This window comes from Halichoeres trimaculatus, unplaced genomic scaffold (genome assembly GCF_033239565.1).
Source record: "Halichoeres trimaculatus isolate MK-OKI-2021-1 unplaced genomic scaffold, fHalTri1.1 fHalTri1_scaffold_5, whole genome shotgun sequence".
Lineage (NCBI taxonomy): Eukaryota > Metazoa > Chordata > Actinopteri > Labriformes > Labridae > Halichoeres > Halichoeres trimaculatus.
The window spans coordinates 3,551,229-3,578,830 of NW_027437183.1; the positions used below are offsets into that span (position 1 = coordinate 3,551,229).

At 43.1% G+C, this 27,602-nt stretch overlaps 1 protein-coding gene across 1 annotated transcript; it reads left to right on the top strand.

The window, feature by feature from the left end:
* The first annotated feature begins 1,238 nt into the window (after nucleotides 1-1,238).
* On the top strand, nucleotides 1,239-27,485 carry c5 (complement component 5). Its single transcript, XM_074670447.1, has 43 exons — nucleotides 1,239-1,302; nucleotides 1,526-1,598; nucleotides 5,091-5,286; nucleotides 5,360-5,513; nucleotides 5,615-5,685; nucleotides 7,000-7,097; nucleotides 7,181-7,263; nucleotides 7,343-7,433; nucleotides 7,517-7,625; nucleotides 10,167-10,299; nucleotides 10,371-10,486; nucleotides 10,559-10,750; nucleotides 10,868-11,071; nucleotides 11,151-11,363; nucleotides 12,683-12,832; nucleotides 13,234-13,360; nucleotides 13,452-13,517; nucleotides 13,622-13,813; nucleotides 14,081-14,165; nucleotides 14,264-14,346; nucleotides 15,269-15,408; nucleotides 15,495-15,722; nucleotides 15,899-15,959; nucleotides 16,063-16,152; nucleotides 17,718-17,930; nucleotides 18,028-18,103; nucleotides 19,930-20,089; nucleotides 20,192-20,296; nucleotides 20,382-20,553; nucleotides 20,692-20,816; nucleotides 20,986-21,066; nucleotides 22,266-22,418; nucleotides 22,530-22,592; nucleotides 24,061-24,151; nucleotides 24,237-24,276; nucleotides 24,395-24,497; nucleotides 24,671-24,745; nucleotides 24,866-24,971; nucleotides 25,968-26,051; nucleotides 26,207-26,293; nucleotides 26,790-26,882; nucleotides 27,127-27,265; nucleotides 27,349-27,485. The coding sequence occupies exons 2-43, from the start codon at nucleotides 1,531-1,533 to the stop codon at nucleotides 27,470-27,472; spliced, it is 5,040 nt and encodes a 1,679-aa protein (XP_074526548.1). The 5' UTR covers nucleotides 1,239-1,302; nucleotides 1,526-1,530; the 3' UTR covers nucleotides 27,473-27,485.
* Nucleotides 27,486-27,602: the final 117 nt, after the last annotated feature.

The following is a 27,602-nucleotide window of genomic DNA, read 5'->3' on the forward strand; positions in this document are numbered from 1 at the left end:
CTTTTCTGTGTCTTTTAGGAAAACTGTTCTCTTAACTTCTGCTGTTTTTTAGCTTTTGCATTCCTGTTGTTGCGTTTGTAGGTCGGCTGACACCTACCGGCCACCGTACAATTAGGCTCCCAAGACGGTACCATAGACTTTAAAAAAATGGACGTCATCTTGCTGGGCTCAAAGTGAGGTTGCCACAAAAACTGCTCCCCCTGGTGGCTGGCTGCAGTGTAGGTCAAAAAGATCCATCTCCCCAGTCATTCCAGATGGGCTGTGGTCAAACTTAAAAAAAAATATTAGTACACCTGGTAGGAATGTTTCTTACATCAGATTGTCGTGGTGATTTGAAGATATCATTTGGCTGCCTTGTTTCCAAGTCCTGTTTTTTCTGAAGAGTTTCATTTTCATTAGTTATAAGAGGTTAAAATTGAGGTTCAACCGTGATTAACAGCTGACTTTCTTGTGTATTTTTTTCAGGGGCCATAAAATATGTCGGGAGGAAGAGTCAAGTGATTAGACTCTCAAAAGAAAAAAATAGCTCAGATATCACACTGCCAACTAGTGTATAGGAGGAGTATTGTAGAAGATACTCAGAGGTATATACTTCTGGTAATTATTGGCATTCTATACGTCAGTATATCTGTGTTGTTGTTCTGCAATACTCTTCCACAACACAAGAGGGCACTGTGGTTTGTATGATATTCACAATTTTTGTTTCTGGGTCAACTACTTTTTCTATTTGGCTTTTCACCACAGTTTAAGTGTTTTATTGTAAAATGAAGCTGATTCATATTTACGTATATCATTCCACAACTTTATATACAAGATGTGAGTGCTACAACCTCCATTTGACGTAGAAATATGAACGAACCTTCTTATCAACCACAGACAAATCAAATAATTTAAGAGAGATTTGGCAAGTATTTATTTTTCCTAAATTGATGTTGGTGGAGATGGGTTTTATGTGCACTGCTGTTGTCAGCCAGTAGGGGGAGCTCTAAGTGTTTTAGATTCAATTCAAAGTTGGGATTTGGTTCATGTTTATGTGCAGTCTGTGAGGCTCATGAGCTCACAGACTGGCTCAGTTTTCATGCTATAAAGTCTGATTTGATGACTCTTAAATCTGTCTCGAAGCGCCCCCCGCAGGACAAACAAAAGATCAGTGAGTCGCTGGCAGGTCTCCACAGTTGACAAACGTCTGAATCAACTTCATGTTTCTCTGCAGAATGCACAGGAATACCGTGACACACCACATATGAGCTCTGTGAAGAGCGACACGCTGATAAGAGGAGACACCAGAGTCCACTCTGTTGGGTAAGATCTGAAAGCACAGGCTGAGTAAACTCACCTTTGGGACACAAAACAAACACACACACACACACACTCATGGAGGAATTTCCCGCTCGTCCTTGTTGACCAAAGACTCACAGTTATTTGCCAATAGTCAAGTTGATCTGCAGCAAAATTAAATCTGCCTCATCGTCCCTCCTCACACTCTTCAGGGTCTTCAGAGCTCATGTGTGTTTTCTCTTCACAGGCAGGATGAAGGTGTGTGTCATCCTCGCGTGCGTGTTCTGTCTCTGGTGGAGGACTGAGGCGGACTCCAGATCGTAAGTCGACTCTTTTATTTGCACTAACGCTGCCTGACTGATGAAGACATGAGGATGATCCTCTTTAAAGGGACAGACAGATTTATGTTTGACACTTTGAGGTTAAAACAGCTGCTGTCTGAGAGTCTGAGGGTGAGGAATTCTTAATCAACAAAGCTGAGACGACAAAATGATTCACGAAGATGGATAAAACCCTCTCACAGATTTTATCACTAAATATTAAAGAGGGAGTATTGTGCTTTTTTTTGTCTTTATTCATTCCCCTTGGTGCCGTTGTTGTATCTGTACATGATTTACAGGCTGAAAAAAACCCACTTATTTTTCTTTTACTGCTGTTTTAGAAAACCCCTCTTTAAGGCTTCCTGCTCCACAAACCCCCCTTCCCTTTGATTGGGCAGCCCTGTTGAGGGCGGAGCTACACAGAGACCATAGCTGTGTCCCAAATCAGGGTCTGCAGCCTTCATAGGAGCTAGCCTTTGTAGGCTGTGTAGACCGCAAAGGCCATACTGGAGGAAGACGGTGTGGTCTACAGATCACTTCCTGTTTGTCACTCTCGACGTCACGCAGCACCACCCTCATCTGTCAGCCTCACATTACTTTTCAAACAAAAATTTTACATTTAAAGGGGCTGTGTACGGAAGCGTATTGCATTCACTTGTAACATAACATTTCTAAGTACCATAAAATACCAAACAAACGCCGGGTGTATGGTAAGTTATTTGGCGCAGCCTACGAGCCGCAGTCAATTTCTTTTATTTTTTTTTTATTCCACGGTTGTAGTTACAGAACACACATGCAAATGCTGAGCTCACAACTGCCAGTTGACTCTTTAAAACTGATTTTTGTAAAAGAAACATAATCAGACTGCACCTTATCAGTAGTGGTGCAACGGATCATGATTGATCTGTGATCCGTTAGGATCGACGTAATCGGTTCGACACACACATGACCCTACAGCTGTGTTTTTGTGCAGCAGAAGCCCAGAGCGCTCGCACCAAACACCCCCTCCCTGTTCGTCTGCTCGTCTGCCATATTTTACTTGACCCAAAACACAAATAAACGTACTCCCACCGAAAAAATCTGATATGGGTCTGCATTCACGCTTTATTTAGTGAATTTTCAGCGCGTTACTTTCACACAAAAACACCGCTAAATAAGGCTCTAGTTCTCGTCGTGTCGTAAAACGGTGCTACCTCCGCTGCAGAGCCACAGCTGGCTACGAGGCGCTCGCCGCTTAGTGTATCAGTCCACGCACGGCGTGCCAGATATAAACAAACGCAGGTAGTCTGTCAGGACGAATTATGCAATTACAACGTAAAGATGAGGAGGCTTTGAAGAGTCAAAGAAGAAGACGTTACCACTTCCGCTGAATGTTATTTTCTGGGAAAGAAATAAACGCCTGTTCCAAATAAATGCCTGGTCCCAAATAAACGCCTGGCCTGTTCAGTGATTGAAACAAATAAACACCCCGGCTACTATTTGGTATTTTACGGTATCTCAATACTTCAGGAAAAAATTACTCTGAAAAACAGGAAAAAAGTAAACTGAAAACAGAAAAAAAAATTCTCATAAAAACAGAAATAATTATAACAAAAACAAACCAATATAATAATTGTAACAAAAAACAAACCAATGAAAAATATTAATCAGAAAAACAAAATTAATTACCACACACAAAAAAAGAAGAAGAATAAATTACTCTGAAAAACCTGAGTTGTGTTTTTTTTCTTCAAGTGAAAGCAATACGCTTCCGTAGCTGTGAGGGGTTTTAAAGTGATCTTGAAAAAGTCTCCCTTCTAGATATATGTCTGATCCTAATCTACACTTTAAAATGAGATTATTAGCATCAATATTCCTTCTTACAGGTTATTTAAGTTGCTACTTCTTAGCTTCCGGTTTGGGTTGTCCAGAACTGGATTGATTTACGGCACGTCTAAGTCTCTATGACAGCACCACAGTGATGGTGGACACTGGAGCTTAACTGTCGGACAGAAAAAGGACAGAAGAGCAGAAGAAAAATGAACAGGAGAGAGATAGAGCACGAGCTAAAGGCTAAAAGGCTAAAAGGCTAAATTGTTTGTGCTAATGTTGGCTCCAACCCACAGTCAGCAGTTATTCTGCAGTGGTCTGTTCAAACTTGAGAGTCTATCAATAAAATGAAGAGTGAGGTTACGTTAGCTCTGATTGGTAGATGACTGGCAGGACATAACCAGGATTCACCAACGTTACACATTACAGACACGTCTTAGAGCACCAGGCTGTCAGCTGAGCTAAACATAAACAGCAACTAAACTACAAACAAACTGACAGTGTTTACTTGTTGTCATGTTAGCCTACAGATACGTTCAAGCACCGGGCTGCCGATAGCACTACATGAAGGTGGCTACTACAACGTTAGCTTGATGTCACGTTTCAAACCGTAGCTCTACATAACTATACTGATAAATACCTTACCTCACCGGTTGTATACAGTAAAAAGTTGTCTTGAACAAAGAGCGTGTGTTTTGATCTGATCTCCATTTAATTCCAAAACAAACACGCCCCTCACTAAAAGGGCCACAAGGTGGCGAGGGAGTGCAATCAAAACAGATACTCCTCTTAGCATCTTTAAAAAAGGATGTATTTTACTAAAAATGTTTCACATTTCACTTTTTATTAGTGTTATTTTCTCAAGTGATAGAGTCTGAAACCACAATTTACATGTAAGAGTTAAGCAACAATGCACATTTTCAACATTTGAACATGCGCTGGGGGGATGCTAGATTAAAAAAAAAAGTATAAAATGCAAGCTGTTTTAGTTTTTTTTTTTTTTTTGGTGTACTGAATTGATTGAATTGAATCTATCATTTGAATTCCCTGTAAAAATGATTTTTAAAAAATCAAGTAGGTTTTTTACCTCCAGATAATTTAAATTTATGAACATAGAATTTTTCTATAATGAGAAGATTTACAAAGAAGATTTAGTATATAACTTAAAAAAAGCTCAAAACATAATTTTACACAGTAAAACGATTTTTTCTTCAGTGTTTTAGAAATACAATCACACACAGCTCGTCTTCTTTTTAAGAGGTCATGAACAACTAGGAAGTCGTCATGTGATGACCTCATCATTTCAGCAAGTTTCGTGAAGATCTTGTGAAGATTTTGTCGAGATATTAGGACAGAGTCAGGTAGTTTCCCCATACTGTGCAGTAGTCAGTAGCTTTTCTTGCCCACCAGGGGGGGCTGCTCCACATCTGTGTGACAGCTACAGAAAAATGTGAATCAATGGACAAAGTTTTTGAGACCAGGGCTGGAAGGAAACAGTCCTGAAATTTTGTCCACAAAATGTTTTGGAAATTTTCAGCTTAGTTCATGTACGAAGAGAGCTGTGTGACCACCGAGGTCAACGTCAGACTCCTGTAAACCTGAACGGGATAAGGGTTCAGAGGGTGGATGTATGGATGGCTGCTCCTTATTTTGTAAAATGTCCTGTGTCTCCTCCGTCCTCAGGTACCTGATCACAGCTCCTCTCTCCCTGCGCCTGGACGCTCATGAAACTGTGTTAGTGCAGCTGTTTGGTTTCACTGATGAGGTTCAAGCCTATATCTTCTTAAAGACCTCCATGGCTCCGGATCATGTGGTTCTAGCCCGAGAGGTCGTGACCCTAAACGCCCAGAACAACCACCAGGCCTCGGCTGAAATCCGGGTCAGACATTGAGCACGCAACGGAAAATGATCTCAGAGGAGAGAGGAGACTAAATGTTTGTTTCTGTCTGCAGCTGCTCCCCAATCAGCTGGACAAGTCTGTGAGTCAGGTGGTCCTCCACGTCCTGTCAGGAGAGATCAACAAGCACCAGATCATCCCCGTTAGCCGCTTCAACGGGTACCTCTACGTCCAGACGGACAAACCACTTTACACCCCGCAACAGAGCGGTGAGAAACACACACACACACACACACACACAGCTGTGAGATGCTCTGATAGTCTTAAAGTCCACGCTCTTCATGTTGTGTGTGTGTTTGTTTCATCTCAGTCAAAGTGAGAACGTTCTCCATGAACCAGGAGCTGAGGCCGGCCAATCGCAGCGTCTTCCTGACTTTCAAGGTGAGTGTAAAACACCTGCAGGACTAGCAGGGAGCAGCAGAGCGTTTACACACTGTTAATTTTTTATTCACCTTTTTTTAACCTTTATTTAACCAGGAACTCCCATTGAGATTAAAAAAAAATTCTTTTACAAAAGAAACCTGGCCAAAAATAGCAGCCGTACAGAGTCACAGTTACACAACCTAATTATAAAGAAAACAGAGATGGGTGGGAGATTTTGTGTGGTTATGAAGCGAGGAGATGCTCTACACTGAATCAAGGGACGCATGTATATAGAGGATATCACCACAATCAATCACAGACAAAAATGTAGCCTCCACAAGTTTTTTCTTGGTGTTAAAAGTAAAACAGGATTTATTTCTAAAATAAAAGCCCATTTCCACTTTAAGCTTTTTTACTAGGTTTGTGATATGTACATTAAAGGAGAGTTTGCTGTCTATCCAAATACCCAAGTACTTGAAGGAGGTCACATTTTTATTGTTTCCTTCAGAAGTAAAAACATTAGAATTATTAGCCTGTTGCAATTTACCTCTTGAGAAAACCATGAACTTTGTTTTTTGAGAATTCAAATCTAACTTTAGATTTCGTAGCTTCATTTGTAAGGACTGAAACGCTGTCCGAAGCTCTTGCACCGCTTTTGTAATAGAGTTTACATGGGTATAGATGACAGTGTCATCAGCATATAGATGTATTTTGGCCTCTAAGTCCTTTCCCAGGTCATTTATAAAAATAGAAAACAGAATGTGTCCCAGAATAGATCCCTGGGGGACACCTTTAGTGATTGGAAGACATTCAGATTAATGGCCCTCTGCATAGACACAGAGTTCGACTAGGAAGATAATTTTTAAACCAGTTAACAGTCTTGGAACTCAGCAGCTCTAAGTTTAGTCAATAACAGTTCATGGTTTACTGAATCAAAAGCCTTGGGCAGATCAATAAATAAGGCAGCAGAATATTGTTTTCTGTTCAAGGCACAAATAAGGTCATTTACAACAACAAAAGCAGCAGTAAATGGTACTGTAACCAGATCTAAAACCCAACTGAAAGTCACTTAAAATATTCTTTTCTTGTAAAAACTGCTTTAATTGTAAATTCACCTGGCTCTTAAACACCTTAGTTGGGACTGGGAAGGTCCCCATTTTTAAATAAGGGGAGAGCATGTGCAGTCTTCCAAATTCTTGGTGTTGTATTGGATAAAAGACTTAAATTAAATATATGAGTAATGGGTGCTGCAGTAATATCAGCAAAAAGCTTTAAAAGATACGGATCAAGGTTGTCTGGGACTTTTTGCTGATGATCTGTTTCCCTCCTCAGGATCCAGATCAGGTCACGGTGGACATCGTGGAGACATTTGACATTAATAATGGGATCCCGTCTATGCAGAACCCATTTAAGATCCCCATCAAACCAAAGTACGTCCCAAAAAATAAAACACGATGTATCAACAGGCTGAAACAACCATGAGAGCGTTTTAATCTGTCTGATGTGACTCCAGGTTGGGGATTTGGACCATCGAAGCCACTTACTCTGATGATTTCAACACAAAAGCCACAACAGACTTTGAAGTGAAAGAATACGGTACCTGTCTCTGATTTATTCAACATAATGAGCTCAAACTGTTCAGAGTAAGATGTAACTCGTTTACCATTCATTTAAGTCCTTCCAAGTTTCTCCATCAACGTGGAACCAGAGGTGAACTTCATCAGCTACGGACAATTCAACCGCTTTAACTTCAAGCTGTCTGCCAGGTGAACGAACGTCCTCAGACATCCGGACTGTTCCAACACGTTCTTATCCAGCTTTTAGTGAAGCAACATGTGTGAATTCTCAGGTATCTACACGGAGCTCCAGTGGCAGGAGGGGAGGCGTTCCTGCGCTTCGGCTACGTCACCGGGAAGGATCCACCGGTTATCATCCCCAGCTTTGTTTCCAGAGAAAGAGTAAGACGATCACAGTGAACACAAACATCGCAACACCGAGCTAATCCACACCAAACTGAAGCTGAGGAAAAATAATAACTTTAATAAACACCACTTTCAGAACAAGAAAGAGCAGTTCCTTAAGTGACCACTAGAGGCTGGCCCTAAAAGTCCATAAGTGTCATTAACACCCACTTTAAATTTCCCATCATCAAAGCAGAATTAAAAATATTAAACAATTACTTAGATCAAAGTTATAATATTACAAGGTTAATGCTGTAATGGTTCAAGTGTTAACAGTATGGAAATAAAGTTGTAATGTTAAAACAATAAAATTTAATATTTACAAGACCAAAATCATAAAAGTAAAAGAGCAAACACATGGAGTTTTAATGCTACAAAATAAAGGTTACAATGAGATTTAAGTTTACAGTCCATACGTTACGAGAGTTTACCTCTGTGGATCGATTTGTAACGTGACGAGAAAAAAAGCTGTAATTTTATGAGATTCCAAGATGTACCAAAGCTGTAAATTTGTGATTCTACAAAATTAAGTTTTAATGTTACAAGATTTGAGTGAAATGTTTACAAATAAAGTCGTAATGATACAAGATCAAAGTTGTACAAACTGAAGAAAAACACATTGTTACTAAAATAAAGTTGTGTTCATATAAAAAAGTTTCAAGGTTAAAGATCAAAGTTGTAGTGTAACATGGATGAAGTCGTTAAGGTACATGATTATCGTCATGATAGTGCAAGATTAAAGAAAATGTGTAACATGTGTTAAGTTGTTACTTTAAAAGAAAAAAATGTGAATGCAAAAGATACAAGTCTTGATTTTTCGTGATTTTGGAGATTTATGTCATAATGTTTTAGGGTCGAAAGGACGTAATTGTATGAAAATAAAAGTGAAAAAAGTCTAAATAGTATGAGATCAAAGTCGATATGTAACATGAATTAAGTTGTTATGTTCCAGGAATGAATTCATAAATGCACAAAGGCTGTAATGTTACAAGATTTTAGTCAAAATATAAGTTTGTAACAGTATGAGACAAAAATCTTATTGGTAGGTGAATAAAGTTTTTTTTTAATTTTTTTTAATTCTTTTATTTTATTTACAAGAGTTAAGTTTCAAGGTTTAAAAGTCAAAGCCAATATGTGACGTGACCTAAGTTATGGAACAAGTATGAAAGCTGTAAATGTACAAGAGTCACAATGTGCTGAGATAACAGCACCAAGCTCACTAGATTAAAGTTATAGTGTAACAGGATTTAAGTCTTAATGAATAGAATAGAATAGAATAGAATAGAATAGAATAGAATAGAATAGAATAGAACTTTATTGTCATTGTAACAAGTACAATGGAATTTAAGTCACAGCAGCAATCAAGAAAACAAAAGTAAGAAAGTGTATAGAAAGTGTAAAAAGCTCCATAAGAAAATAGATGCTGACAGCTTGTCCATCATTGTCCAGTCAGCCAGCCTCCACCTCCACAGGGTCCAGGACTGAGCTTCTTCAGCGGTCTGTTCAGTCTCTGTCTCCTGGATCCTGTCTGCTCACAGCAGGTGAAGCTCTTCCAATGTGGCGTTGGTATCTGGTGTTAGCTCTGTTAGCCATGTCTGTGAATAGCATGATGCTACTCTGCCTTCTGGTATTCCCTCTGTTGCTGGGTTGGCACAGCTAGCTCGTCCATCTTATTGGAGATAGATCTTACGTTCCCAATAACGATGGATGGAAGGACAGGTCCATGTTGTCACTTCTTAGTTCCCTTCACCTCCTTCTCTTCATCTTGTGGGGAAACATCCGGCCTTGCACAAGTTAGCATTGACATGCTACAGGCTGCTAACAGCTGATTACACATGTAAACAATGCAGCCATGGTAACATGTAGGATCTCCAGACAAACACAGGAGAAAAAGTAGTAAAAATATCACTGAAGACAAAACCAGTTTGGTGTCCATGACCAACAAATGAGCCATACAAAGTAATGATCCACTCCAAATGCAAAGATTACGAAAAAGAGACGAAAAAAATTACAAGAAATGGACAAAGAAGAGAGAGCTGCTGCAAAAGGCAGCCATAGCCAACAGGGTGGCACCTAGCTCGTACACCTACAAAAGTGAACAGATGTAAATTACTTAGCTTGTTATGAAAAGTGAAAAACTTTGTTTTGTTACGAGAAAAAAAGTTTCACAATTAAATGATCCAAGTTGTAATTTAACGAGGAAAAAATATTTTAAACACACAAAATATCAGATTTAAAGTAAAGTGTTTTAACAGCCAGGGTTACAAGACCAAAGACAGGAAGTTACTAGAATAAAGTTACAAGATTAAGACAATAAAGTCATAATGGTTCGATGAGAATAAAGTAGCAAAGTTAGCAGATCAAAGTCATCACGGCACTGGGATAAAGTTATAATAGCATGAGATCAAAGTCATCATGTCTCGCTAGTTTAAGAGAAAGTTTGGTTTTGAGACAAATTCAGTATCGACAGTTTAAAGTGACCCCCTGACTGTGAATGGAGATGGACGACACTTTACCCTGTGCCTCTCTGTCCCTCAGCTGTCTCAGACAGGTGAGGTGGACGTGACCGTGAACATGGAGAAGGTCCTGTCCAAACACGACGGGCTGAAGGACTTGGACAGTTTAGTGGGGAAGTACCTGTACATCACCGTCCTGCTGCACGAGGCTACAGGTATGCTGACCAGAAACCAGGTCCTTCAGAAGCCTGAAGACCCACCTCTCACCTCTGTCCTCGTCCCTCAGGTGGCATCAGCCAGGAGGCGGAGTTTGCTGCGGTGAAGTTTGTTAAATCCCCTTACAGGCTGACTCTGGTGTCAACGCCCCCCTTCATCAAACCTGGACTTCCCTACAACATCCAGGTGAGTGTCTCCTGGTCCAAAAGCAGCAGCACATATCAAAGCTCAGGGTCGTGATGTCTGATTCCTCTGCAGGTGTTCCTGAAAGACCACCTGAACAAGCCGGTGGGCCGCGTTGTGGTTCGCCTGGTGGAGCATCAGCTGACCACGCAGGGGGGAGGGAACCAGGACTTCCCCTGTGAGCCCAACAGAGTGGAAACCCAATCAGACGGGCTCGCTGTCTTCATCTGCAACACGCCGAGTAATGGAGCCAGAGCCACGCTGAAGGTGAGGAAGAGGAGGAGGAAGATGTTTAAAATCCTCAGTTTACAGTCTGGACGTTGAAGAAATTTTATTCCTTTCAATTCTCGTTCTGAAACTTGGTTTTGTGGTTTGGTGACACAGTTTGAGACAGCAGACCCCACCCTCCCTGCAGCCAGTCAGGCCAGTCTGCCCCTGGAGCCGATGGCCTATCGTTCCCCGAACCAGCGCTACCTCTACATCGACCCGCCACTGCCAGGGCGCGGTCTGGAGGTGGGACAATACACAAACATCAAGGTGTACTCGGCCACACCCCCCTACGTGCGGCTACAAGCCCTCAGCTACCTGGTGAGACACTGAGACGATGACGATTGTCTTCAGAGTTGGTCCAGTTTTTATTCTCATAGATTCTCCTGCGTTCCTTCAGGTAATCTCCAGAGGTAAAGTGTTGCAGTTCAACACTCAGAAAGTCGTCTCCAGCATTGATAACCGCCAGGTCCTGAGCTTCAGGGTGACCCCTGACATGGCCCCGTCCGTCAGGCTGCTGGTCTACTACATCCTGTTTGGAGAGGGGACGTCTGAGCTGGTGGCTGACTCCGTTTGGCTGGATGTTAAAGCGCCATGTGTCAACGGCCTTCAGGTACAAAGAATGGTACCAGACAGTGAAAAGACTTGGTCTGAATTCAGTTTGCTTTAACATGTAGAGTTAGCCAATCAGCAAGTGACCACAACACCCTTACCCCCAACTTTAGACTGTTAGAAAGAGGGAGATGTTCATGGGTACAGAGTTCAAATGCTCATTCATTCATATACACTCAGCGACCACTTTATCAGGTAGACCTTGCTAGTACCGGGTTGGTCCCCTTTTGCCTTCAGAACTGCCTTAATCCTTGGTGGCACAGATTCAACAAGGTCCTGGTAACATTCCTCAGAGAGTTTGGTCCATATTGACATGATAGCATCACACAGTTGCTGCAGATTTGTCGTCTGAACATCCATGATGAGAATCTCCCGTTCCACCACATCCCAAAGGAGCTCTATTGGATTGAGATCTGGGGACTGTGGAGGACATTTGAGTACAGGGAACTCATTGTCATGTTGAAGAAAGCAGTCTGAGATGATTCCAGCTTTATGACATGGAGCGTTGATACAAGGCAGGATGGATCCATGCTTTCATGTTGTTGAGGCCAAATTCTGAGCCTACCATCTGAATGTGGAGCAGAAATCCAGACTCATCAGACCAGGCAACGTTTTTCCAATCTTCTATTGTCCAGTTTTGGTGTTGCTGTGTGAATTGTAGCCTCAGTTTCCTGTTCTTAGCTGACAGGAGGGTCACCCGGTGTGGTCTTCTGCTGCTGTAGTCCATCTGCCTCAAGGTTGGACGTGTTGTGTGTTCAGAGATGCTCTTCTGCAGACCTCGGTTGTAACCAGTGGTTATTTGAGTTACTGTTTCCTTTCTATCAGCTCCAACCAGTCTGTCCATTCTCCTCTGACCTCTGGCATCAACAAGGCATTTTGTCCCACAGAACTGCTGCTCACTGGATATTTTCTCTTTTTGGGACCATTCTCTGTAAACCCTAGAGATGGTTGTGGGTTAAAATCCCAGTAGATCAGCAGTTTCTGAAATACTCAGACCAACAACCATGCCACGTTCAAAGTCCCTTAAATCACCTTTCTTCTCCATTCTGATGCTCGCTTTGAACTGCAGCAGATTGTCTTCACCATGTCTACATGCTGCCATGTGATTGGCTGATTAGAAATTTGCGTCAATGAGCAGTTGGACAAGTTCAGGAATTCCAACAAAGTTTTCAGTCTTTCCTCTCTTCACATCCTCAACCTTGGTGTGATTTTTGCAGAAACTGTTCTATTGAACCTCTAAATAAGCAAGCTAATGGCCATCAGTCTGAGAGCCATTTATCCTTATTAAAAGATACAAACTGTGTGTGTTGTGTTTTTCAGACCGATCTGTCGTTTCGTGGACAGAGTCATAAACCGAAGGCTAACCTTCAGCTGGACATCCAGTTCAATCGGGACGGTCTGGTCGCTCTGTCTGCTGTAGACTCTGGCCTCTTCGCGCTTCGACCAAACTTCAGGGACCCACTCAGCACAGTGAGTTTAAAGACAACACGCTTTAAAGAGGGGGTACTCTGTTTTCCCATGTTACAGACATGACATGAGCATGAGATCCTCATGAGTTCTTAATGATGATGTCATCACATAAGTATTTTCTAACTGGATCATGACACGTTAGAGGAGAAAAGCTTCCAGAGGGCTGGCCAATCAGAGGGAAGGGGGTTTGTGTAGGAGAAGCCTTAAAGAGACAGCTGCTAAATCAAAGTGTTTCAGATGTTTTTTTTAAAACACCAGTGTGGGACTTTTTGTTAGTCATGTAAAGCCACTAGGGGGCACCAGAGAGACAGAGTAAAGACTAAAAACAGGCATGACACCCCAACTTTAAGATTATCACAGTTTCTCTACAAGTCAGTAACAGAAAGTATGGTGGCCTGTAGGTTTTGCGTCACATAGAGGATAGCGACCCGGGCTGTGGAGGAGGCGGAGGCATCGACAGCTCAGACGTCTTCCGATTGGCCGGCCTCACCTTCATGACCAACGCTAACGCAAGAGCGACATCCAGCGGTGGGTCAATCAGCTGAGTGGGTAACCACGACAACCTGTGAGGTTTGTTGTTGCTGAACGCTGGCATCTGTGTGTGTGTGTGTGTGTGCAGACGCAGTGTGTACTGCAGCCGTGCGTCCAAAGCGAGCTCTGACTGAAGAACAGAAGAGGAACAAAGGTAGGACTCCACCTGTCAGGTGAAGGTTTTACTTCCTGTCTGCTTGTGAAGTCAGATCTGTATAATCTGAGTAAAAACCATGACCCAGTAAACTCTCTGCTCAGCTCAGAGTTACGGTCACCTGAAGTCGTGCTGTGAGCTGGGGATGAAGTACATCCCAAAGAGTCTGACCTGCCTGGAGTTTGCCAAACAGAAGATCCGGAAACATCTGCCCTGCAGAGAGGCGTTTAAATCCTGCTGCGAGTACATCCAGCTGCACCTGGACCAGGACCAGAACCTCATCCTGGGACGCTTTGGTGAGTCCGGATTCATCCCTTTAAAACCCACTCAGATACACACAAACTGTTTGGTTGATTAGATCCAGTTTTCCATCATTGATGTCGCTTCATTGTGACTCTGTGCATGAGTTGACCCTTAAACTTTAATCTCATAACAAAACTGAATTCTGTCCAATTCCAAAAGTATTCCTGTGAAATAACTTTTCCAGCAGAATGATAACATTTCTTACAGGTACATAACAGATGTATGATCCATTCTCACTGAGTTTGAACATTTGTTGACAGAAATGGGAGCAAACTTCGACCTGGCTCCTTCTCTGGTGCGGAGCTACTTCCCTGAGAGCTGGCTGTGGGAGGTGCAGCGCATCAGGTGACTCAAAGCAAACACACGAGAGAAAAACTAACTACAGCTGTACTAACATCTCCCTCATTGAAATTTAATGGATTTTATCTCTTGTGGCTCTTCAGTCCAGGCGGGCTGTCCATCAAGAGGTCTCTTCCAGACACACTCACCACCTGGGAGATTAAAGCCATCAGCATGTCCTCGACGGGTCGGTTTCTTTACTTTCTGTCTCGTGATATTCATGACCAGGGGCCATTTTGCTTCAGATGACCTGGATTAAAGTTGATCTACTTTTTTTTTTTTTCTTTTTTTTTCTTCTTTTTTTTATTTTACATATTTAAAATTATTATTAGTTTTATTTTTATTATTATTATTATTATTATTATTATTATTATTATTATTGTTGTTGTTGTTGTTGTTTTATTATTTTTTTAATAAAAATAAGACTTTAATTTCACAGTAAAGACTATAAAGTTTATAAAATTCTGAACATAGTTAAAATCTGGTGAATACTTATCTTAACTATAGGGTTAAATATTAAATTTATGAAATTGTTCCTCTGATGTCTTAGTTTTTTATATATATTTAATTTATTATTTATATTTGCATAAATGTAAAAAAAAAAAAGAAAAGAAATTTAAAAAATTTGCATAGATTTCAAAAGTTTTTGAAACCTCAAAAAGTTTTTTAAACTTAGAAAAAAATTGCAAAAATTCCAAAAAGAATTTTAAATTTAAAACATTCAGAAAATTTTACGAATAAAAATTGTATGAATTAAAAAAGAAGAAAATTCAAGAATTTGAAAAAATTTTAAAAGAACAAAAATTTCCAAAAATTAAATAATTTTGCAAAAATTTAAAGTTTTTGAAATTTAAAAAAGTGTTAAAATAAAAAAAAAAAAATTCAAAGAATTTGTAAAAAAAAAAATAATAAAATAAAATTAACAAAAATATTTAATTTGATTATGTGATATGGACAAACAGCTTAATTCATTATTTTGTTATTTTACCATGGGTGTAAAACTTGTGGCTAGCCAGATCTCAATGAGGCCCCAGAGTTGCAGGTTGTAGATCTTTCGGTCATGACGGGTGCGTTGACGTCCTGTTGAACATATGGCGTGTTTCCTGCAGGTATTTGTGTTGCAAAGCCAGTTCAGGTACCCGTGACACTGCCGCTCAGCGTGGACATCCCGCTGCCCTATCAGGTGGTCAGAGGAGAGCAGGTGGAGCTGAGAGGCTCAGTGTACAACCAGGAGAGCGACACCATCCAGGTCCTGGCTACACCAACTACACTTCCCATAATCCTCTCCTTACTGCTAGCTTTAACTCAGATGGTTGTGTTTTTTTTTATCTCCAGTACTGTGTGACCCTGACGGCCGGTCCGGCGCTCTGCCTGCTGCAGTCCCAGCCAGGAAGAGGTGGGCAGCACTCCACCGCCTGCACCTACAGCCGCCTGGCTGCAGGGGGCGTGGGGGCCGTGACCTTCACTGTGCTGGGCCTGGAGGCTGGAGAGCACACTCTGACCTTCACCCTGAAAACACAGACAGGAGGAAGAGACGTCGTAGAGAAGAAGCTTCGAGTGGTGGTGCGTACGAGAGCAGGTCTCACTGATATGAAACAACATACGTTTAAAAAAAAAAAAAAAAAGTGATCACTCAAGGAACTGCAATTTTCACTTAGTTTCATATTTCAAGACTGGAGGTTAAGCTTGCAAACACCCCCATTTTTACCAAATTAAAAATCCCCGTTCATGTTTTTCAGCCTGAAGGTGTGAGGAAGGAGACCTTTTCTGGAGGGAGACTGGATCCACAGGGAATCTACGGTACACCACAGACCTGGTTGATGGATCTATAGATCTTTGTTTGTGAGGCCGCTCTGCTCTGACAGATCTCTCTGTCTCTTTGCTTTGTGTGTTACTGTTGTAGGTTCAGAGATACTGGAAGTGGCGCTGAAGAACACCGTACCTGAAAACATCGTCCCCAACACAGCTGTGGAGAGGATGGTGACCATCAACGGTAAGATGTGCTGTGGGGCTGAGCTACCCAGCTACAGCTAAAGACTGATACTGATCCTTCAGGTCGACTGTATAGAGTGGTGGTACGAGTCAAACACTGTAGCTCTGTGACTGAAAGGCCAAGGCTTCCAGTCACAGAGGTACAGACACCAGCATTGGATCAGTTTGGCCATGGAGACCAGCAGGCCCAGAGGATGGTTAGCCAGGATGGGGGTTAACCATGTCAAGGTGAAGAAGTAATCACAATAGTCTAGTTATAAGAACTTTGTACCAACCAGTGGTTTCCAAAGAGGTTTCATTTGATATAAACACTGGGAGCTCCTTGCCCTTCAACAAGTCTATGTAGAATGCCAAAGTCTGAGGCAGGGAGAGCATCAGCAAAGACCACAGAGCAGCTCGAGCATTGGTCACAATACATATGACCCTGATAAAATCAGGCACAGCATAAGAGAAGAAACTAGTACATTAGCAGTAGCAGTTGTCTTAATACACACCCAACAAACGCTCTCTGCTGGCAGAATCTTATGTTACGGCCACACCAAACGCGAACATGCGAATTTACTCGCGCGAATGGCCTGTCACGCGCCACTGAACGCCCAAGTCTCGCCGCTGGACTTTTTTGCTGAGGGGCGAACGCGCGTTTGCGCGGTACTGCGCATGCGGAGTAGAGAGCTCGTTCATTTAAAGACCGAAAGTCCAAAAAGGCATCAGAAAAACAATAAGCTGTGGTTTCCAAAGCATGACAGGAGAGTGTGTGAAAGCTTTGGAGATCACAATCAATGCCTGATGCCTCTCCCTGCTAATCCACCAGCCCTGCCTGGCTGTTCCCTGTGATCTCATCCCCGATCCCCCGAACCTCCGACCCCCCGTACCCCCGACCACCCGAACCCCCGACCCGTGTTCCCGGAGGTCTCCCTGGGGATAATGAAGGGGTGGAGGAAAGAGAGGAGCACAGAGAACTTCCATCTTTTCCCTGGCTCTGCCCCTGCCCCGCTCCTTCCTCCTCTCTATCAGGCTCAAAACTCCGCTGGGGAAAACACAGTCGGACTCAGTGATGACCCGTGCAGGCAAATCCAGCTGGAAACAAATATTTACAGAACTTACCTTCAAAACCTGTCTCCTCAGAGACTTTCACCCAAGCCTGCTCCTGTTTTTCCAGTCTCTGTAGAGTACACACGTCGTATCGTATAACTCTGGATGATGACACACCGCACATATTGTTTTCTCCTCCATCCTCCGGCGGAGTTGGAGCCGGAGCAGGCGGCAGTTGCCCCCCAACGTCGTCAAAACAATGATGTCGTGGGGGAATATTTTGAACTCGAGCGAATTCGCGTCTACCGCCCAAACGCGTGAACGCTCCAAACGTGCCGCTCCAAACGCGCCGCGCCAAACGCGCGAAACGCGCCGCCTGAGGCGAATCGGCGGCTAAACACGTCTTTGCATTGACTTTGTATGTAATCGCGCCGCAAATTCGCGTTTGGTGTGGCCGCACCATTAGACAACCCTCTATCTGGTCCAAGCAGACACACAGTTGATAACAAAATACTCTCCTCGTGTTTGGACCAGGCGAGGTCCTCGGTGACTTCCTGTCAGTGGCAACCAACCCCGAGGGCCTCCAACAGCTCATCAACCTGCCACGAGGCTCAGCAGAGGCGGAGCTGGGAGGACTCCTCCCTCTGATTCAGGTGTATCACTACCTGGAGACGACAGGGCGCTGGGACGCCCTGGAAGGAGACATCATGGATAACGCTGCCAGGCTGAGACAGAGGATCAAAAACGGTGAGAGGACACACAGGAAACATGAGAGACGATCGACTGAAGGGGTTAATTCATGTATTCTGACTCTGTGTGTGTGTGTGTGTGTGTGTGTGTGTAGGTATGGTCAGTGTCAGTTCATTCAGAAGTGGAGACCACAGTTACAGCATGTGGACTAAGAGGGAATCCAGCACCTGGTGAGAACTTAAATAAGAATTTCTGTACCTTCATGAGATCTGAGTGTTGTTACAGAGCCAGAAAACTACGTAAAGACTGTGAACAGCACCAGAACACACCACCATATTTTGTGTTATTAGGTTTGCTCGCTAGCATAGTAAGATTAGCTTGTTGAAAGTGAACAAGAAATCAGATTCTGTTCGCCGCAACTAAAATGATCAACTCTTATGTGGTCATAACTTCGGCCCAAAATGGTTCAGGATTATGGCAGTCAATTTCTTTTTCTCCTCTAAATTTATTCATTTATTATTATTATTACTATTATTTAACCCACTTCCATTTATTCCCATTATTACTTTTTCTTCAATTCAGTGATTTTTTTTATTTTTTATAATTTTTTTATTGCATTTTTTTACTTGTGCTGATAGGAGGTCTAAACCTCACCCTAATAATTAATAAAATATTTAATTACATAAAAAGGTAGTAGCAGTTAGTAACACATACTTAAAATAAGCTGTATGCGCTTCTTGAAAATGCTTTAGTTAGTCATTAAAGTAAGAGTATTCTGCTTTTCCATTTTTAAATCCTGACACATTGAAGGGTCAGGGCCTCAAACACCAAGGTCTGCCTATAGCCCTGCCCCCAACGAGGGAGAGACTTGAGAGCCGTACACCTGACTTGCCATGTTAGCGCAAGCAATCCACGGGCAATCCTTAAAATTCACCCTTGTTTAAGAAAATTTTCTTTATCTGTCTGGCTATCGTGGCTGCTCTGAATATCTCCTTTCACTCGCCACCATTAACACGCAGAATAAGTCAATGCAGTATTCTACTGTAATATTTACAGTAACTCACCTAAAAAGGTCTTTTTTGGGATATTAAGATACTGTAACCACTTTTATTTAGAACAGAATAGAATAGAGTAGAAAATACTTTATTCATCACCGAGAGGAAATTCAGGAGGAGTCACAGCAGCAATCAAGAAAACAAAAGTAAGAAAACAAAAGTAAGAAAGTGTATAGAAAGTGCAAAAACGTCCATAAGAAAATAGATGCTGACAGCTTGTCCATCATACTCCAGTCAGCCACCCAGCTCTGTTAGCCATGTCTGTGAATAGCATGATGCTACTCTGCCCTCTGGTATTCCCTCTGTTGCTGGGTTAGCACAGCTAGCTCGTCCATCTTATTGGAGATAGATCTTGCGTTCCCTATAACGATGGATGGAAGGACAAGTCCATGTCGTCACTTCTTAGCTCACACCTGAGAACCAGCACGTCGTCCTCACCTCCTTCTCCTCACCTTGTGGGGAAACATCCGGCCTTGCACCAGTTAGCACTGACATGCTACAGGCTGCTGACAGCTGATTTTACATGTACACAATGCAGCCATGGTTACATGTAGGGTCTCCAGACAAACACAGGAGAAAAAATAGTAAAAAATATCACTGAAGACAAAAACAGTTTAGTGTCCATGACCAGCAAATGGGGCAATATTAACCTGACGAAAAAGAGACAGAAAAATGACCAGAAACAGCCACAACCAACAGAGCACTGCCTAGCAACATAGCATATTTATGGTCCATGTTTTGTCATAAAGCTGCTGTAACATCAACAATCACTGACATGTACAACTGAGAGTCACCAGTTAGCTAGGTCACAATTTGCACTGAAACACCGGTTGCTTTTCAACAGCTGTCTTGACACAGGACTCTGTAGAACTTCAGTTAAGGTGTGAAGCAGTCTGTGAGTTTTGTAATCTGGCGCCATGTAGTTCTCTTGTAATTCATAAAGCCGTGTCGGACAGCCGCACCTTGGTACCTGCCTCCTACTTCACCTGTCTTTCTCTCAGGCTGACCGCCCTGGTGGTGAAAACCATGTCAGTGATGGACTCAGTGGTCCCAGTTGATCACCAGTCTCTGTCAGATTCAGTGAACTGGTTGACCCGCAAAAAGCAGCAGGCGGACGGATCCTTCACCGACTCGTCCACCTACAGACCCAACAAAATCATGGTCTGGAATCCTCCTCCTCTTCCTCTTCTTCTAAATCTCCATCGCTAATTTGATAACGTTTTAAATAACATCAGAAATGTCCTGTGCTCTGATTGGCTGCAGGCAGAAGGGGCAGATGCTGTCGACAAATCAGTGTATCTGACATCTTTCGTGTTGATTGCGTTACACAAAGCGACGAGGATAAAGGACCCGATCCTGCAGCTCCATGTGAGACTTCTCTCCACCTTCCTCTTCTTCCTTCATACCTCCTCTGATCTTTAACCTCCTCCTGTCCTCTTCTCTCCTACTGTAGTCCCATGACCTCAGCATGGCCTCTGCTGTCGACTACATCTCCAGGAAGGCCCTGAGTGTGAAGAGTGTGTATGTACGCGCGGTGGCGACCTACGCTCTGGCTCTGCGTGGCCCTGACAGCGCGGAGGTGTTCTCACTCATCAGCAGCCTGGAGAACCTGGCGCGACAGAAAGGTGCGCTCGGTTTCTCCACAGATTCCTGGAGTCTTTGCAGCAGCCCTGACTTGTTCCAACAGGGGGCAGCAGAGAGCACGGTTTATTTAACTCATGAGAGGTCCAGAAAAATATTCCTAATGAAGTCATCTCTGACAGGTAACCCTGTTGAGTACAGGTACTGGCAGGAGTCCGGTGTGACGACTGGTTGGCTGAAACCTGATGAATCCAGCAGTCTGACGGTGGAGACCACGGCGTACGTCCTGCTGACCATGCTGCTCAAGGTTCATCTCTTTCCATTCTCAAAGTTTTTACTCGAAACAATCTTGAGTCCATGTCGTTAGCTTCTGTGAGTGTTTGAAGTAAGTTTTCAAGACTTGTGTTTGTTAAAAGGTTGAAAAAGTGACACTGGAATACCCAACCCTGTCAAATGAGATCTGTTTTGTTTTAAAGGGGAGACTCCAATACGCGAATCCCATCGTAGCCTGGCTGACCAAGGATCAGCATTATGGGGGAGCTGCCTTTTCATCACAGGTACGGTTCATACCCACATACAAAACTGAATTCACGAAGCTGCAAACCGTATCTTTCCATGTACAAAGTCTGTTCCTCTTTCTTTGCTTAAATGGACTCTCTGGCCATCTGACTTCTTCTCTTCTCTTCAGTCGCTCTCTTGCAATTCAACTTTTTTCTGGCTTGTCAACAACTTTCTGGTTTGGTTGATTGACTTGATTGATCACTACTCTTTCTCTCCTTGCTGATCCACTCTTCTCCCATTTCTCTGCTTGTCTACTCTTCTCTGGCAATCTAACTCTTCATCTGCTCATCACTGACTCTCTGGCCATCTGACACTCGTAACGTGTTTGTTAATCTCAGGCTCTCAGCTCTTTCACCGCTTGTCAATGGCGACAGTAACTGTGAAAAAGTAATCCGATTACTGATTATTCCTTTAAAAAGAAACTTAGTTACTTTTCTGACTACTTGATTTAAAAAAAAACTAGGTTAGATTACAAGTTCCTTTCTTAGTTTCTTTCAGCAGCTGCCAACAATAATTGTTAATAAATTGTTTTAAAATAAGATGCAGAAACTGGTAGTTGTAAAATGTTTTCCTTTAAATTAAAAACAAAAATACTCATTTTATACATTTTGGATTTTAAAATACAACTAAAGAAAGCTTTTACAGACCTACTTTTGGTGCACTACAGCACTGTTCAGTTCAATTTCAGATTTAAATTATTTTCTTTCTAAACGCTTTGTTTTAGACTATTTTGGTTTTTATCAGTTTCTTTTTCTGTTAAACCTGTAGTCTGTTGATCCTGTATTTGTAAAAAAAATAATCAAAAATAAATGTTGCTGGAGTGTCCAGTGTCACATGATCCTCAGTACCCTGCTCAGGGCACCCCAGTCCAAAAAGTCTGGGCACGCCCCTGCTTGTCACCTCGTTGTAGCCTACGTTATGTTGCTCTGCTTCTTAACGGATGGATTTATGCTAAACAGAGGGAGTTACAGTGAAAGACAGGACTTGCCTTTCCCCAGATAAAAGTCAAACAACTTCTCCAGCGTTTCTGTCCGCAGCGCGCTGATCTCTCTCTGATTGATTCCTCAATGTTTCAGTTAAAGGATCTTAAGCAGACTGTCAGCACAGAGTAAATAATGAACCTTAATACTGTCATCTTGTCCGTCACTTTTTGGCTAGCACGCCCCTTGGTCTGATCGCTTGTCTCTTCTTTCAGGAACTAGCTGTAACTATAGAGGCAGTCTCTGAGTACAACAGACTGATCCCTCGGGCCGTCCTCAATCAACACATCGTCATCCGCTTCCCCAGGACTGGAGAACGGAGAGAGGTTAGGTTAACCCAGGATCACCCTGTGGCCACGCCCATCCAGGTGAGAGTGAGACAGGTGCATGACAGTCAGACATCAAGACTGTCGCAAAACAAGGGAACATACCTGGAGGATCCATGCTGTGTCTGGAATAATATCTGTTTTACCCTCCAGGTGACAAAGAACGATGTCATTACTGTGTCAACAGGCTATGGAAAGGGCGTGTCCAATGTGAAGGTAGGTGGGGCTCTCAGGCATCTGACTCTTTTTTTATTTGTCTATTACTCTCTGGCCATATAACTCTGTTTTTAATCGATCTATCACTCTCTGGCCATCTGACATTTTTATTTGTCTTTCACTCTCTGGCCATCTGACATTTTTTATTTGTCTATCACTCTCTGGCCACCTGACATTTTCTATTTGTCTATCACTCTCTGGCCACCTGACCCTTTTTAGTTGTCTATCACTCTCTGGCCACCTGACTATTTTATTTGTCTATCACTCTCTGGCCACCTGACTCTTTTTAATTTGTCTAACGATCTCTGGCCACCTGACTCTTTTTATTCATCTTTCACTCTTTGGCCACCTGACTTTTTTTATTTGTCTGTTGCTCCCTGGCCACCTGACTCTGATTTTCTCTGTCACTCCCTGGCCATCTGACTTTTTTTGGTCTATCACTCTCTGGCCATCTGACTCTTTCTTCAATTGTCTTTTTCTCTCTGGCCACCGAACACTTTTTTTTTTTTTTCTTACTCTTTGGCCGCCTGGCTCTTACTTTTGTCACTCTGGCCATCTGACTTTTTTGGATTATCACTCTCTGGCCCTTGGACTCTTTTCATTTGTCCGTTATTCCCTGGCCATCTAACTCTTTTTTTTATTGTCTTTCACTCTCTGGCCATCTAACTCTCTTTTATTCGTCTGTTACCCTGGCCATCTGACTTTTTTGGTCTCTGGCCTCCTGATTTTTACTTTCCTCTATCACTCTCTGGCCATCTGACTCTTTTCATTTGTCCGTCACTCTCTGGCCATCTGACCCTGTTTTTATTTGTCTTTTACTCTCTGGCCACCCCACTCTTTAAGTTTGTTTATCACTCTCTGGCCTCCTGTATCTTACTTTCCTCTATCACTCTCTGGCCACCTGACTCTTTTCATTTGTTTGTCACTCTCTGGCTATCTGACACTTTTTTGCCTGTTCCTCTGGCCATGTGACTTATTTATTTGTCGGTCACTGTCTGGCCACCTGACTCATATTTTTGTCTATCACTCTCTGGCCACCTGACTCATAGTTTTGTCTATCAGTCTCTGGCCATCTGACTTCTTGTCTGTCACTCTCTGGCTATCTGACTGTGTCTTGCCTCTTTCTTATTCTCTGGCACTCCATCTTGTCTCTACCTGCCTTGGACTCTCTGGCCACCTGACTCCTTGTCCACCTGTCTTTGACTCTCTGGCCTTCAGACTCTTGACCTTATTATCTGTCACCCTCTGGCCATCTGATTTTGTTGCTTGTGTATGACTTTCTGGTCATCAGACTCGTCCTATACTTGTCTGTGACTCTCTGGCCACCTGTCTCCTTCTGGTTTGGTACTTTCCCCTGTCTTTGACTCTCAGGCCACCTGACTTGTTTTCCTGTATTCTCTGGCCATTGGACTGTTTCTCTTCTTATCTATCACTCTCTGGCCACATTTAATCTTGGCTGTGTTCCCAGATGAAGACAGTTTACTACGAGACCTCTTCGGCCTCAGAGGGATGTAACTTTGACCTCACGATAGAGCTGGTGAGGCCTGGATCATCCAGCAGTGAGTAGATTTAACTCCATTGCCTTATATGTGTCTCTTTTGACTCTCTCTATCTAACTGTGCGTCTACCTCTTCTCCTCCTCAGGTCCCAGAACAAATTCCCCTCACCTGGTCGCCTGTGCAAAGTAAGAAAAATTACATTTATGTTTTTTAAAGGCTCTTTTTTAAACAAAGCTTCACTGTCACTGTTTTTTCTTTTAGATGATTGTATTAATGAACAATTTGTTTGTGTGTGTTTCACAGGTACAGACCTCCTCCCAACGAGGTGATCACAGAGTCGACTCTCACAGTGATGAGGATACAGCTGCCCACGGGTATAGATGCTTACCTGGAGGATCTGAGACAGGTAAACAAGGCGGTTCCTCTGGGTTTTCTGGGAGCACGAAAGACAAACTCAGGGTTATATTTTACTTTTTGAGAGGTCATTATTAGGTTATTTAGAGGTTATGTTTAACTAACATTTGAAGAGTATTTGGACAGATCAATCCACTCGTGGTTATTTAACTCTTGTTTCTGCAGTTCAGGGATGGGGATGAGCCGATGATATCGCACTATGAACTCCAAGGAAACACAGTGGTTATTCAGCTGGATTCGGTGAGTACGAAACAAAACGTTACCTCTTCCATCTCGGTTAATCGTATGTAATTCCTGCCTTGTGCTTTGGCGTCGTTGGTGGCACAGAGTGATAACTTCCTGTCTGATTTCTCTCTGTAGGTTCCCTCAGACATCTTCATGTGCGTCGGATTCCGGATCAGGATCGGATTCAACGTGAGGGGCGTGACGGACTCAGTGTTCACTGTCAATGAGCCTCAAGACAGAGGTAAGAGTCAGGAACTGGAATGCATCCTGGGATTTGTATTTTTTGGTGCTTTTCAACCGCAAGTTCTTTAATCAGATAGAGGACGACAGTGGATAGAGTAGTAATCTGGGCAACACTGGAGAGTGGCATGTGGGAAAGAGGCCACGGACTGGATTCAAACCCGGGCCATCCACACAGGGGTGAACTTCATGGACCACTAGGTCTTCTGTGTTTCGCTTTGGGAACTATTCGGTTCTGGAACTTGGAGATCACAATCAAGGCCTGCTGCCTCTCCCTGGTAATCCACCTCCACTGGCCCTGCCTGGCTGTTCCCTGCGACCTCATCCTCCACCCCCCGACTCATGTTCCCGGAGGTCTCCCTGGGGATAATGAAGGGGTTGAGGAAAGAGAGGACTGCAGAGAACTTCCATCTTCTCCCTGGCTCTGCCGCCGCCACGCTCCCTTTTTCCTGCTCCTTCCTCCTCTCTATCAGGAAGGTGTCCCTGAGGCTCTTCCATCTTTTACGACAAACCTCCACTGAGGAAAACACAGTCGGACTCAGTGATGACTTGTGCAGGCAAATCCAGCTGGAAACAAATATTTACAGAACTTACCTTCAAAACCTGTCTCCTCAGCAACTTTCACCCAAGCCTGCTCCTTTTTTCCGGTCTCTGTAGGGTACACACGTCGTATCGTAGCGGGGTTGAAGTCAGAGCAAGTGGCGGTTCCCCCCCAACATCATCAAATTATTGATGTCTGGGGGGGAATGTCATCGCTGATTGGCTGCTGCGGCACAGCCTCACGCAAATTGGCGTCTAAAGTTCAACATTTTCAACTCAAGTGTAGAGGCGTCTGTCGCCCCAAACTCGCTATGCAAACGCGTCTAACATGCTGTCCAAGGCAAATCGGCCTCTAAACACGTCTTTGCATTGACTTTGTATGTAATCTTGACACAAGTTGTGTCCGGTGTGGCCGTACCATGAAGAAGACAAACTGTCATGTTTCTTTTCTCTGCAGGCAGTATGTGCGTCAAATCTTTCTCCTACCAGGAGCAGAAGCTGCAGCAGCTGTGTTTGGACGGCCAGTGTCAGTGTATGACAGGTAACGTCAGCCTCTAGATCACCACACACCAGCTCTTTAGAGAGTAATCTGATGAGATTACAGATGTTCAGCCTTTACTTCCAGATTTTTCTTTTTAATGCCCAGGCCCATGATGTTCATATGATTTCTTCTTTGTGTGTTTGTTTGTTGTCCAGCTGCGTGTTCTTCCTACAGAGCGTTTGATAACACGCTGACGTTAGACAAACGTATCACTGAGACCTGCCAGCCTCACATCAAATACGGTGAGAATGAGGCATCATTTACACCGTAGCTCAACTTTAAGATGAGAAACTTAAAGAGGGGGTATTTTTCTGTAAGCTGATCAAAACGCTATGCTAGCACAAGACGTCACGAGACGATGATGAAGTCATCATATAAAGATCTCCTAATTGGGCTTTAACATATTGTAGAGATAAGCCTCAAACATCAAGGTCTGCTCATGGCCCTGCCCCCGGCCAATCAGAGGGATGAGGGTTTGTGGAGCAGGGAGCCTTAAAGAGACAGTAGCTAAAGCGAAGTTGAAATAGATGATTTCCGAAACACCAGTGTAGGGATTATTTCTGAGCTGTAAATCATATGAAGATACTACGGGGGCACCTGAGGGACAGAATAAATCCCAATTAAGCACAATACCCCCTCTTTAAGGTGCTAAAACCCAATCAGAAATAGTCTATCTGATATTTGTCAATCCATAAAGCAAAGTTCTGCTTTCATTAATCTGTGCTTGTCTTTCTGCAGCTTTCAGAGTTACGATAAAGTCTTCAGTCGCAGACGGAGACTTTACGACTTACACAGCGACCGTGAATGAGGTCCTGAAGAACACAGATAAAGGTGAACAGATTATTTTTAGGGAATTACAGAATTACTTGAAATTATTTAGAGGGTTAAATTTAACATATTTTGGGGTGTAAAAAAGCTTGGAATTGCTCTTACAAGTGCCTTAACTTGGTAACAATTGTTGCGTAACTTTTGTTTAACAAAAAGGCAGACAGATTCCCTCAGACAAGCCTGTTCTAGAGACATTAGATCTACGTTCTGTCCGTCACACCACCCTCCTTTCTGCCCTCTGCTGTAGATTTCGAAGCAGTGACGGTGAATTCAGAGGTGGATCTGATTAAAAAGGTCACCTGTAATTCTGTCGACATCCAGAACAACAAACAGTACCTCGTGATGGGAGCCAGGGGGTCAGAGGTCAAGCTCAACAACGCCTACAAGTCAGTGTCACCCCTCAGCCGTAGTTTTCCCCTCCCCCTCATGTGTGACATCATTCTGACTTTTGTCGTGTCTTGTCCTGCAGGTACCGCCTCGCTCTGGACTCAGAGGCGCTGGTGGAGCTCTGGCCGACGGTCTGTAAACCTGGGGAGTGCAACCTGGACGACTTGGCCATGGAGCTGCAGTTATTCAGCTGTCCTAGCTCATAACGAGGGGAGGGGTTTAAGTTTGATTCAAAGTGTTATCAGCTCAGAAAATGTTTGTTGGAAGTAAATTCATGTCTTTTCTGTTTTTATCCAAACTGTGCCTTCACATCTTGTTCTGCCAGTTAAATAAATG

Excerpts from the sequence above, each read along its gene's own strand:
- c5 (XM_074670447.1), top strand. The coding sequence starts at position 1,531 with ATGAAGGTGTGTGTCATCCTCGCGTGCGTGTTCTGTCTCTGGTGGAGG. Across the intron at positions 7,264-7,342 it reads CTTTGAAGTGAAAGAATACG|TCCTTCCAAGTTTCTCCATC; the intron begins GTACCTGTCTCT and ends CATTCATTTAAG. Across the intron at positions 24,498-24,670 it reads ACCTGGAGGATCTGAGACAG|TTCAGGGATGGGGATGAGCC; the intron begins GTAAACAAGGCG and ends TTGTTTCTGCAG.